This window comes from Lampetra fluviatilis, chromosome 55 (assembly GCF_964198595.1).
Source record: "Lampetra fluviatilis chromosome 55, kcLamFluv1.1, whole genome shotgun sequence".
NCBI classification, from domain to species: Eukaryota; Metazoa; Chordata; class Hyperoartia; order Petromyzontiformes; family Petromyzontidae; genus Lampetra; species Lampetra fluviatilis.
The window spans coordinates 7,824,461-7,837,778 of record NC_136329.1 but is presented as its reverse complement, the minus strand read 5'-3'; the positions used below and the strand labels follow the sequence as shown (position 1 = coordinate 7,837,778).

General features: G+C 53.5%; 1 protein-coding gene across 1 annotated transcript; it reads right to left on the bottom strand.

Moving 5' to 3' along the window:
• Positions 1 to 781: 781 nt before the first annotated feature.
• On the bottom strand, positions 782 to 12,710 carry DNAJC8 (DnaJ heat shock protein family (Hsp40) member C8). The gene is made up of 9 exons (XM_078879875.1): positions 12,596 to 12,710; positions 9,275 to 9,376; positions 8,749 to 8,805; positions 8,245 to 8,311; positions 6,653 to 6,747; positions 5,270 to 5,344; positions 4,960 to 5,051; positions 4,432 to 4,507; positions 782 to 4,128 (listed from the first exon to the last, which is right to left on the bottom strand). The coding sequence occupies exons 1-9, from the start codon at positions 12,674 to 12,676 to the stop codon at positions 4,009 to 4,011; spliced, it is 765 nt and encodes a 254-aa protein (XP_078736001.1). The 5' UTR covers positions 12,677 to 12,710; the 3' UTR covers positions 782 to 4,008.
• Between the last annotated feature and the right edge of the window lie 608 nt (positions 12,711 to 13,318).

The following is a 13,318-nucleotide window of genomic DNA, read 5'->3' as shown; positions in this document are numbered from 1 at the left end:
TCAGCCTGCAGTGTGAGTGGACTAGTGGCCAGGGGAGGTGATGACAGGGGAGTCAGCTTGCAGTGCGAAGGGACTGGTGGCCACGGGAGGTAGTGACAGGGGAGTCAGTTTGCAGTGCGAAGGGGGACTAGTGACGACAGGAGGTAATGACAGGGGAGTCAGCCTGCAGTGCGAAGGGACTGGTGGCTACGTAAATGATGGAGAATAAGAGCGTGGCCAGTTGATGGAAGAGGACGGTGCAGTCTGCTGGTGGACCGAGCGTCCAGTGAGCGGGAATGTTCCGGAAGGGGAGGCGTGGCCTCGGTCCGCATGTAGAGGAGTAAAATGGGGACGTGACGTCATGCGTGCTGGGCAGCTCGTTGACGTCATGTCTCCTCTAGTACTTAAGGGGGACCCCGTGACAAAAGCGGGGTCACTGTGGGAACGCGTAGAAGGGTAGAGAGGGAACCAGGGGTAGACAGGGATCGAGGAGTGAGTCTGGAGAGAAGCCGGTGGTAGCCGATAGAGGTGCTTCTCTCGCCGGTCGGTGGAGTTGGCAGAGTCCCCGATCCGACACGAGCGAGAGACCGGAGCTAGCCGGGCAGGGACCAGGACTCATTGAAGGACCCCTCACCCCTGGGAGTTGTTACCCCCTTGTGTTATTTGGAATATCTTTAATAAACCTTTGGCGAAAGCCCTTAACCTTCAAGCCGTCTGCCGGGTCGTCGTCGATTAGTCCTCAACACGCATGTAAGGGAGATGCACGGGAGACCTGGGGCTTTTGCAGCAGGGCCTCCGCCTGTTCGAGTGAACGTCTTCAATAAAGAAACCATCTCAAGACAAAGCGTGCGAAGTTGTCATTACACGTACACGCGTCTGCAACATACGTAGTATATATTGCATACACACGTCTGCAAAACGCGTCTAGAGAGTATTTGGCTCCTGCTTGACATTTCTCCACGTGGTGATGATGATGATGATGAGCCTCACTTCGCGGTTGAGCTGCAAACATTTGTGACAGCCAGGGCCGCATCTTAAAAAGAGCTGCCACATAGCAAGCCTGGTAGGAGGCCCTTGGTAATATGAACAAAAAAAATGTTTAAAAACAGTTTAGTTTATATCTTGACAAACAGGGTGGGGGCAACAAGTTCTGTCTCCATGGTACTTTCACGCAACAGCAGATCGTCCAATATATATCATAATCTTTTGTAGGGTGGGTTGGTGGGTGTATGAGTGTGGGTGGCAGAGGTCGCAAACGGGTTTTGATTCCTTACCCGTACCCGGCCGCACCAGGGTCGCAAACGGGTACCCGTACCCGGCTGGGTACGGGAAGCCGGGTATCGGGTAGGGTACGGGTATCGGGTACCCGGTTGCGACCTCTGGTGGGTAGGTGTGTGTGTGTGGGTTGGGAGCGGTGGCGGATCGGTTAGCGCTACGCTACGAACCCGGCTACCCGAGTTCGACTCCCGCTCAGGGCCAACAACACCGCCGGTGACGATTATCTGAACCGGTTCCTGGGCCTCCCCCTAGATCGACTCGGCCTACTCAAGTGAGTAGCTGGTGCGGCGGTGTCGTTAACATCGCTAGCACTGGGGAGACGAAGGCGGCCGGGCGGGGTGCTTGACACCCACCACCTCGTGTGCCACAGTGCCGGCCTTCGTAGGTGCTGCTACTCGCTAACAGCACTTGCCCCAACGGTCTGTTCGGGCTATACGGGGGGGATTTTTGTCGTACGTGTGTGTGTACGTGTGTGTGTGCGTGTGTGCGCGTGTGTGCGTGTGTACGTGCGCACGTGTGTTGAACTTCTCTCGCACCGTAGCCAGCCGCGCACAGTGGAGACGCGGCAACGCACTACACAGACGACGACGACAAGCAGCAGCTTCCAAGGAATTGAGCTGTTTCCACATCACACGACGACCATTTCCAGTTGCACATCCCGTGAGCGGTGCCCCCCCCCCCTTGCCTCCCGGGGCATGGTGGCCGGGAAGGAGAAGTGGGACGTTCATCATCGTCAACATCTTCATCGGCACGAACAAGTTCTCCCGAAGCCGGTTTTGACTTTTGAGTGTCTCATCATCATCATCATGATGATCATCAGCGGCGCCAGGCTGCGCTGGCACACTCAACTATTTTATTTTAAAACTAAACTACAGCAAACGTTCTAGATTTGAGGCTTTCGTGACTGCAAGGATCCATACCCTTTGGTTCTTTCGGTAAGAACCAAAGAGTACAAAAAACTTATTTTTTTAATTTTGCATTTGAGAAGGCCCCACATGCGCTGCTATGTAGTAGCAGCACTTTTTTCAGAAGCGATCCTGACTGTCACAAACGATCGCAGCTCAGCCAAGTGGGATTATCATCATCACCATCATCGCTTGGAAATTTATAGCGACAGCCAAATGCTCTTGACACGCGCGATGTCGATTCAAAATGTGGAGGGGGGGGGGGAAACGGGAACACCCGGAGAAAAATCCACGCGACCATGGGGAGAGAGAGACGCAGATTCCAAATCTACAACAGGCGTCTGGGTCGGGATCGAACCCACAACCTCCTGCATACCAGGCGAGGTAGTTAACATCTCCTAGCCACCGTGATGATGATGAGAGACACACAAACTCCAAATCTACAGCAGGCGTCAGGGTCGGGATCGAACTCACGACCTCCTGCGTACCAGGCGAGGCAGTCAACATCTCCTAGCCACCGTGATGATGATGAGAGAGACACACAAACTTCCAATATACAGCAGCAGGCATCAGGGTCTGGATCGAACTCACGACCTCCTGCGTACCAGGCGAGGCAGTCAACATCTCCCAGCCACCGTGGTGCCACACGCCCTGCGTGGCAGCGTGGAGAGACACTGGCACGCTCTTCCACGTCCCGGACTTTGCAAACGAGCGAGGTTGCGATTCGTGTAGCGATTTTAAACTTTGTAGGAGGGGAGGCACGGATGAGGCGGGTGAGAGAGAGAGGGAGATAGGGAGAGAGAGAGAGAGGAGAGAAATAGGGAGAGAGAGACTGAGAGATAGAAAGACACAGAGACACGCAGAGAGAGACAGAGACACAGAGAGACACAGAGAGAGACTGAGAGAGACAGAGAGGCAGAGAGACTGAGAGAGACAGAGACACAGAGAGACACAGAGAGAGACTGAGAGAGACAGAGAGGCAGAGAGACTGAGAGAGACAGAGAGAGACTGTGAGAAATAGGGAAAGAGAGACAGAGATAGAAAGACACAGAGACACGCAGAGAGAGACAGAGACACAGAGAGAGAGGGCAGAGCAAAGTTGAGAGACGGGGGGGGGGGTTATTTATTTAGGGGGCCCACCATCTCCAATTGTTAGGGGGCTCAGTCTACCCACCCACGGTCTTCTGAGTGCGTGTGACACTGTGCGTGTGTGACACTGTGTGTGTGACACTGTGTGTGACACTGTGTGTGTGTCTACGTGTCTGTGTGTGTGTGTCTACGTGTGTGTGTGTCTGTGTGTGTGTCTGTTTGTGTCTACGTGTGCGTCTGTGTATCTACGTGTCTGTGTGTGTGTGTGTGTCTGTGTGTGTGTATCTATGTGTGTGTGTCTGTGTGTCAGTGACACTGTGTGTGTGTGTCTACGTGTGTGTGTGTGTGTCTGTGTGTGTATCTACGTGTGTGTGTGTAACCGCGTGTCCACGTCATCTCTTCTCCATCTTCACCTTGGGGGCCTTCAGGAAGGATCTCTTCTCCTTGCGTGTGTGTGTGTCTGTGTGTGTCTGTCTACGTGTGTATGTCTGTGTGTGTGTCTGTGTGTCAGTGACACTGTGTGTGTGTGTGTCTACGTGTGTGTGTGTGACACTGTGTGTGTGTGTGTATCTACGTGTATCTACGTGTGTGTGTGTCTGTGTGTCTGTGTGTGTGTCTGTGTGTCTGTGTGTGTCTATCTCTGTGTGTCTACGTGTGTGTGTGTCTGTGTGACACTGTGTGTGTGTGTGTATCTACGTGTGTCTGTGTGTGTATCTACGTGTGTCTATGTGTCTGTGTGTGTAACCGCGTGTCCACGTCATCTCTTCTCCATCTTCACCTTGGGGGGCTTCAGGAACGATCTCTTCTCCTTGGCCGCCTTCTTCTTGCCCTGCGACTGGAATGACCGCCAGCTGTCCACGCGCCCGTCGCGGCTCGCCTGCACGCACGGAGAGACGCACGGTGAGACGCAGGGAGACGCAGGGAGACGCAGGGAGACGCAGGGAGACGCAGGGTGAGGCACGGTGAGGCACGGTGAGGCAGGGTGAGGCAGGGTGAGGCACGGTGAGGCAGGGTGAGGCACGGTGAGGCAGGGTGGGGCAGGGTGAAACTCCCATCCACAAACTCACTCCCATCCACAAACTCACTCCCATCCACAAACTCACTCCCATCCACAAACTCAACTCCATTCACAAACTCACTCACACTCCCATTCACAAACTCACTCACACACCCAACGCACCTCAAAATTCTTCTGCCACTCCTTCTCCTTCTTCTCCGACTCCTCCTGCTCGATCTCCTCCTCACGCTGCCGCTTCCTGAGCCACAACAGAGACGCGGTGACGTGCGGGCAAAGCTCCCCCGCGTAGCCTCCAACGCGGCGACGTTGGGGCAAGGGGGCTTTGCTAGCGGCGGCGGCCCCTACGGAGGCTACCGGCGCTGTGACACACGGGGGGACGGGGGGAGGGGGGGGCGGACATCACCACGTTCACACGCCGCTCCGTGGTATTCGTTTGAGGCCGAGTCGACCTAGGGGAGGCCCCAGGGTCGAAGTTCGAACGTCCGCCGCTGTTTTGATGGCCGCGAGCTCAGCGGCGGTGACGGCGATCGTTGCCACGCCAAGTGTCGGAGGTGTCCCACACCCCCCGTGTCTCTCCCCCCCCCCCGTGTCCCACCCCCCCTGTGTCCCACCCCCGTGTGTCTCTTACCCCCCCCCCCCCGTGTCTCCCCCCCCCCCCCCCCGTGTCTCCCCCTCCCCCCGTGCCCCAACCTCTGGTGCATGTCACGAGTGGCCCTCTCCCGTTTCTTGATCTCCAGGTCAGCGAACAGCTTCATGGTCTGCTTGTGTAGCGCCTTCTTGTACTGCAACAACAGCAGCAACAACAACAGCTACACCCCACACCCCTACAACAACAACAGCTACACCCACACACCCCCACAACAACAACTAAACCCACACACCCCGACAACAACTACTACACCCACACACCCTCCACACGAGTCTCTGTTAAACTCCACCCCTCGCCCCCCTCCACCCTCCCACCCCCCTCCCCCGCCCCCCTCCCCCCCCCGCCCCTCACCGCTTCAGGGTCGAGTTCCTCCTCCACGATCTGCGGCTTCCCCTGCTTCTTCAGCTGCTTCTTCTTCTCTTTGATCTGAGAAAGGCCACGCAGACACACACACATAGACACACACACAGACACACACACACAGACACACACAGACACACAGATACACACACACAAACACACACACACAGACACACACACAGACACACACACACACGCAAACACACACACGCAAACACACACAGACACACACACATCAACAACAACCGCCATTCGCCACTAAGTGGCGGTGACGTCACCACGACGCTTGTGCCAGGCTATGTGCACCTTGAGGCTACCACGTGAAGTGTCGAACGCCCGCTGGCAGGAGGTCACGGGACAGACCCAGGTGCCACGGGTCGACCGACTGAGATGACTGGCTGATGCACCACCTGTGCCCCCTACTGTACCAACTTGCTGTGCTTTATCCACCCGGCGCTCCGCTCGTTGTTGTAAGCGTTGCTCATCCGCCCTCCGTTGTTGTTGGAGGGCGACTGCCTCCAACTGCCCAGTAGCAGCGTCCTTCACGAGCCTCCTTCACAGAGGCCGATCTTGACACCGCTGGTACCGGTCATCGGCAAGTCCACTCAGCTCCACATATACTCAACACTGCTGTTAAGGCATGCGGTGGCTGGGCAAGCGGGCTACATGGCCCAGCCAACGCAACCTTTCCTGCCGGAGGAGCTCACCGATGGGACTTTGCCCAGATCTTTTAAGGATTTGTGAGCTCCTCACACAATCCAGCCTGCTTAAACCCAGAATGAATCGTAGGCAGGCCAGCCTAAATGTTTCCAAACGGCGAAGATGTTCCATTAGGGGGGTCCATGCGTCACAAGCGTAGAGAAGGGAGGGCATGACCGTGGCCATGAAAACCCGAAGCTTCATGCGGAGCGATAGACCAGGTAGCTTCCACACAGCGTTATGTAAGTCTATGCTCGTCTAGGGGTCTCTATGTAAGTCTATGCTTACAAAGACACCCACACAGACACCCACACAGACACCCACACAGACACACATAGACACCCACAGACACCCACACAGACACCCACACAGACACCCACACAGACACCCACACAGACACACACACAGACACCCACAGACACACCCACAGACACCCACAGACACACCCACAGACACCCAGAGACACCCACACAGACACCCACAGACACCCAGAGACACCCACACAGACACCCACACAGACACACACACAGACACACACACAGACACCCACAGAGACACCCACAGAGACACCCACACAGCCACCCACACTCCAGGAATCAACCCCAGGAAACTGGGTTAGCCTCCAGCTCGGCATTTCTGCCACGGCCCGGGGCTGTGATGGGCGACTCCACTCACGTTGTGTTCCACGTGCTCCCGCGCCGCCGTGATGACCTCCAGGGCGTTCGTCTTGTGCTCCTCGTTGAGCAACGACTTGTAGGCCTTGTCCACGGCTGAGGCACGCCGGGAGGGAGACACGGGGAGGTGGAGAGAGACACGGGGAGGTAGAGAGAGACACGGGGAGGAGGAGGGAGATACGGGGAGGAGGGAGACACGGGTAAGAGGAGGGAGACACGGGTAAGAGGAGGAGGGAGACACGGGAGGAGGGAGACACGGGGAGATACACGGAGAGATGTGGGAAGAGAGACACGGGGAGGTGGAAGGAGACACGAGGAGGAGGGAGACACGGGGAGGAGGAGGGAGACACGGGGAGGTACACGGAGAGACGTGGGGAGAGAGACACGGGGAGGAGGAGGGAGACACGGGGAGGAGGAGGGAGATACGGGTAAGAGGAGGGAGACACGGGGAGGTGGAGGAGGGAGACACGAGGAGGAGGGAGACACGGAGAGACGCGGGGAAAGAGACACGGGGAGGAGGAGGGAGACACAGGGAGGTGGAGGAGGGAGACACGGGGAGGTGGGAGACACGGAGAGGTGGAGGAGGGAGACACGGGGAGGAGGGGGGAGACACGCAGTTACGCAACGAAGAGCGGCGATGATGACGCGTCTTCCGCGGCTGTATCGCAGCTTTCAGGACGTTAACAAGAGTCAGAGTGAGGGCGGCACAGCAGCCGTGAACAGCTGTGACGTGACCGGGTGGGGGGGGAGTGCACAGCGCTGGGCAGGCAGCGTCACGGTGGCTAGGAGATGTTGACTACCTCGCCTGGTACGCAGGAGGTCGTGGGTTCGATCACGACCCTGACGATGCCTGCTGCTGTAGATTTGGAGTCTGCGTCTCTCTCTCTCATCATCACCACGGTGGCTAGGAGATGTTGACTACCTCGCCTGGTACGTAGGAGGTCGTGGGTTCAATCCCGACCCTGACGATGCCTGCTGCTGTAGATTTGGAGTCTGCGTCTCTCTCTCTCTCCCCGCGTGGTCGCGAGGATTTTTCTCCAGGTCGTCCGGTTTGTCCCCTCCACGTTTAGAATCAAAGTCACGGGTTTAGAGAATTTGGATTCTGCTATAAATGTCCACGTGATAATGACGATGATGATGAGTCCACTTGGTTGAGCTATCATTTGTGATAATCATCCAGAACTCGCGGGCAGCTTTGTGGGCCTTACTTGGTAAAATAAAAAGTTTAGTTTCAGTACGGGTCTACGAGTGTGGGTCTATGAGTGTGGGTTTCTGTGGGTGTCTGTGGGTGTCTGTGGGTGTCTGTGGGTGTCTGTGGGTGTCTGTGGGTCTCTGTGGGTCTCTGCAGGGCTCTGTGTGTCTCTGCGGGTGTCTCTGTGGGTCTTTGTAGGTCTCTGAGGGTCTCTGTGGGTGTCTCTGCGGGTGTCTCTGTGAGTATGGGTCTCGATAGGCCAGCTTCTCCTCTGATAAACGAGCTAACATAGCAACTCAATCGGACCCTCACCTGGCCAAACCAATGCAAACTGCCGGTAGTTTTGGTTTACATTTGGGAGCACAGACCAAGCCACGGCCGCCCAGGAGGGGGCCACTCACCTTCGAACGCCTTCTGTGCCCGCTCAGCGTCATCCTGGTTCTTGTCCGGGTGGACCAGGATAGAGAGCTGCCAATTACAGCGACAAAAAAGCCTCCGAGTTATTTTCGCACCTCCAATTAGCACGGTGGGCTACGTACAACACAATGCCCATTGACTCAACACTGCACCATAGACTCAACACTGCCCATAGACTCAACACTGCACCATAGACTCAACACTGCCCATAGACTCAACACTGCCTATTCACTCAACACTGCCTATTCACTCAACACTGCACCATAGACTCAACACTGCCCATAGACTCAACACTGCACCATAGGCTCAACACTGCCCATAGACTCAACACTGCCCATAGACTCAACACTGCCCATAGACTAACACTGCCCATAGACTAACAACTACCCATAGACTCAACACTGCCCATAGACTAACACTGCCCATAGACTCAACACTGCACAGAGACTCAACACTGCCCATAGACTCAACACATGTGAGGTCGTCACCTGTCTGAATCGTTTCTTGATGTCCGTGTCCGAAGCCTCCGGGTCCAGCTGTAGCACCTGCAGCGGCACACGGACACGGCACAGGGGATCAGTCACAAACCAAACCAACTTTGAATACAAAACTCATTGGTTTAGAGCTACTGCTGCTGTTGGTGGTTGACGGTGGTGGTGGTGGTTGACAGTGGTGGTGGTGGTTGATGGTGGTGGTGGTGGTTGACGGTGACGGTGGTGGTGGTGGCGGTGACGGCGGTGATGATGGTGGGTGGTGGTGGTGGTGGGTGGTGGTAGTTGACGGTGGTTGACAGTAGTCGTGGTGGTTGACGGTGGTGGTGGTTGACGGTGGTGGTGGTTGACGGTGGTGACGGTGGTGGTTGATGGTGGTGGTTGACGGTGGTGGTTGATGGTGGTGGTGGTGGTGGTGGTTGACGATGGTTGACGGTGTTGGTGGTTGACGGTGGTGGTGGTTGACTGTGGTGCTGGTGATGGTTAACTACGGTGGTGGTGGTGGTGGTTTTGTTGTGTTCACCTCGTAGGGGTTGAGGTTGATGTAGGTGGAGCCGGGCCGAGTGAGTCGCTCGATCTGCTGCTTGGGGGTCAGCACCGAGTCTCGCTTCTCGATTTGTTTTACCTGGAACAGAAGACATCATCACTCACGTAGTGTGTAGTGTAGTGTATAGTGTAGTGTATAGTGTAGTGTATTGTATAGTGTATTGTATAGTGTAGTGTATAATGTAGTGTATAGTGTAGTGTATAGTGTAGTGTATAATGTAGTGTATAGTGTAGAGTATAGTGTAGTGTATAGTGTAGTGTATTACTTGTTGGTTCTTTCGGTAAAGTCACATAAAAAGAAAATAAACTAAACAATAGAGTACGACGTTTCGATTGCAACACAAGCAACCATCATCAGGTAAAACTACATTTGAGAGAGAGACAAAACACAGACAGAGACACACAAAGAGAGACACACACAGAGACACACAGACAGACACACAAGCAAACAGAGAGACACACAACATAGACACACAGACACACACACAAGCAGAGAGAGACTCACACAAAGACACACAGAGAGACACACAACATAGACACACAGAGAGAGACAACACAGAGACAACACAGACACATACAGGCAAAGAGAGACACACAACATAGACACACAGACAGACACACAAGCAGAGAGAGACTCACACAGAGACACACAGAGAGAGACACACACAACATAAACACACAACACAGACACACAGAGACACACAACATAGACACACAGAGACACACAGACACACACACACACAAGCAGAGAGAGAGACTCACACAGAGACACACAGAGAGAGACACACAGAGAGACACAGCATAGACACACAGAGAGAGACAACACAGAGACAACACAGACAGACACACAAGCAGAGAGAGACAACACAGAGACACACAGAGAGAGACCCACAACATAGACACACAGACAGACACACAAGCAGAGAGAGACACACAGAGAGACACACAGAGACACACAGAGAGAGACAACACAGAGACACACAGAGACCCAATGCCTCTATGTCGAGGCCTTAAATAGAGAGAGGGGGGGAGGTTGGGGCAGAAAGAGAGAGAGACGTGGGTCTGCTGGGGCAGCTGCTGGAGCAGAGGAATTCGCATGTCAATGAAAGACCCAACAAGACTGGCACATTTCAGAGAGAGCTGTGTGGAAATCCACCCCGAAATGACCGAGGGAGAGAAAGATCGAATGGCCCTATGAGAGACTGGTACATTGTAGAGAGAGAGGGAAATAGGCAGTTTGAGAAAACAAATTGTAGCACATTTTTTGGGGGAAATGTATGCAATGCAACACAGAGAGTCGGCCAACACACAGTTAATGCATAGCCTGGTTGATTACGATCTCCAAAGATTGCTAAAATTAAAAGTTAAGTGTGAAATCTGACAGAGACACACAGAGATGTGTGGAAATGCCCAACCTCTGTGTGTGTCTCTGTGTGTCTATGTTGTGTGTTTCTTTGTGTGAGTCTCTCTCTGCTTGTGTGTCTCTGTGTGTCTATGTTGTGTCTCTCTCTGTGTGTCTCTGTGTGTGTCTCTGTGTGTGTCTCTGTGTGTGTCTCTGTGTGTGTCTCTCTGTGTGTCTCTCTCTCTGTGTCTCTGTGTGTGTCTCTCTCTGTGTCTCTGTGTTGTCTCTCTCTGCTTGTGTGTCTGTCTGTGTCTCTGTTGTGTCTCTCTCTGTGTGTCTCTCTCTGTGCGTCTCTCTCTGTGTGTCTCTGTGTTGTCTCTCTCTGCCTGTGTGTCTGTCTGTGTGTCTCTGTTTTTTCTCTCTCAAATTTAGTTCTGATGACGACTGCTTGTGTTGCAATCGAAACGTCGTGCTCTGTTGTTTAATTTATTTTCTTTCTGCGTGACTTTACCGAAAGAACCAAAGAGTAATTCCTGCAGTCACTAAAGCTTCAAATCAAGTGTAGTGTATAGTGTAGTGTGTATTGTAGTGTATAGTGTAGTGTGCAATGTAGTGTGTATTGTAGTGTATAGTGTAGTGTGTATTGTAGTGTTTAATGTAGTGTGTATTGTAGTGTATAGTGTAGTGTGTATTGTAGTGTGTATTGTAGTGTGTATTGTAGTGTATAGTGTAGTCCATGTATGTTGAACTTCTTTCGCACTGTACGTAGCCAACCGCGCTAATCATCACCAACATCACCATCATCAGCACCAACATGACCATCAGCACCAACATCACCATCACCACCACCATCACCAACATCACCATCATCATCACCAACATGACCATCATCACCAACATGACCATCATCACCAACATGACCATCATCACGAACATGGCCATCATCACCAACATGACCATCATCACCAACATGACCATCATCACCAACATCACCATCATCACCAACATGACCATCATCACCAACATGACCATCATCACCAACATCACCATCATCACCAACATGACAATCATCACCAACATGACTATCAGCACCAACATGACCATCATCACCATCCTCAGCACCATCATCACCAACATCACCATCATCACCAACATCATCACCATCATCACCACCACCACCACCATCTACACCTACACCACCACCATCATCATCACCACCACCATCATCATCATCACCACCTACACCACCACCATCATCATCTACACCACCACCACCATCTACACCACCACCACAATCATCTATACCACCACAATCATCTACACCACCACAATCATCTACACCACCATCATCATCATCTACACAACCACCATCATCATACACAACACTCCCATCATCTCACACAACAGCATAATCTTGGCCATCATCAGCAGCTTTACTAACCACAACACTTTCCACCCATTCACCATCAACATTAGCAGCAGCACCATCATCAGCAGCACACGGCCGTGCGTACAGCTCAATCCACTGCTGGATGAATCCAGAGTAAAAGCCCCGGGGTACTAAACATTCTCCACGTTAAAACGTTCCGCCAATGATATATTAATTTACAAATTTAGCTAAAAAAAACGATAAATACATCTGCACAACCTCATCTGCACGATTTCTAATGTCAAACCCGCACGTTTCATTCCACTTCGGGCATTGAAATTGTCCCCGAAAAAAATCGCCGGGACATCACGCCTGCGGCCTAGCTCATCGGTGGAGCCCGCCGCTTTTCCTAATTCCTCTGCCGGCCAGGGCTCACCGCGGGCGGCGGGCGGGTATCGGTCGGTGGGGGGCAGAGAGGCGGGGAATGGTTAGTCTGGGAAAAAATGATAACCGCCGGCTCAGCCGCCCAAGTCGAAGGTGGCTTTGACGATGGCAGCGGCCTCCGCACGCCACTGAGGGCGCCGCACCTCTGTGTAGAACTGGTTGAAGGCTTCCTCCACACTCTTGTCGCTGTTGCTGAACAGCGCCTCGCTCGAAGACGCCTCCATGTTGCCCGCCTCGGCTTCCACGGAGGACGCGGAAGACGGAAGATTCTACCGAGAGGGAGTTTCTGAACGCCAACAAATCTTCCAGAAGAAGAAGATGATGTGAGGTAATGGTAGGAGGGGGTGACGGAAGACTCTACCGAGGGGGTTTTCTGAACGCGGGCACATCTTCCGGAAGAGGAAGACAATGCGAGTTAATGGTGGGTGTGGAAGACGGAAGAGTCTACCGAGAGGGGGTTTCTGAACGCCGGCAAATCTTCCGGAAGCGGAAGTCATAGCGAGTTAATTAGAGAAAGTTTCTGAACGTGGGCACGTCTTCTAGAAGAGGAAGACAATGCCAGATTAAGGGTAGGGGGAGGGGTGACGGAAGATTCTACCGAGAAGGGTTTCTGAACGCGGGCACAGCTTCCAGAAGAGGAAGACGATGCAAGTGAATGGTGGATGTGGAAGACGGATGATTCTGTAGTGTAGTAACTCGGCGGGAGACGACTTCACGGGTAACACACTCTTTATTTTATCAAACTTGGTTACAGGTGACTAACACCTACTGAGCTACTCGGATGACCAACATCCACTTAGCTACTCGGCGACTAACGCCACTGAGCTACCCGGATGACCAACATCCACTTAGCTACTCGGCGACTA

Bases quoted from the DNA above. Each gene is read 5' to 3' on its own strand.
- DNAJC8 (XM_078879875.1), bottom strand. From the start codon at position 12,676: ATGGAGGCGTCTTCGAGCGAGGCGCTGTTCAGCAACAGCGACAAGAGT. The intron at 8,312-8,748 runs GTGACGACCTCA...TGTAATTGGCAG, and splicing joins TCAAGAAACGATTCAGACAG to CTCTCTATCCTGGTCCACCC. The intron at 4,508-4,959 runs GTTGGGGCACGG...GTTGTGGCTCAG, and splicing joins ACTCGTGACATGCACCAGAG to GAAGCGGCAGCGTGAGGAGG.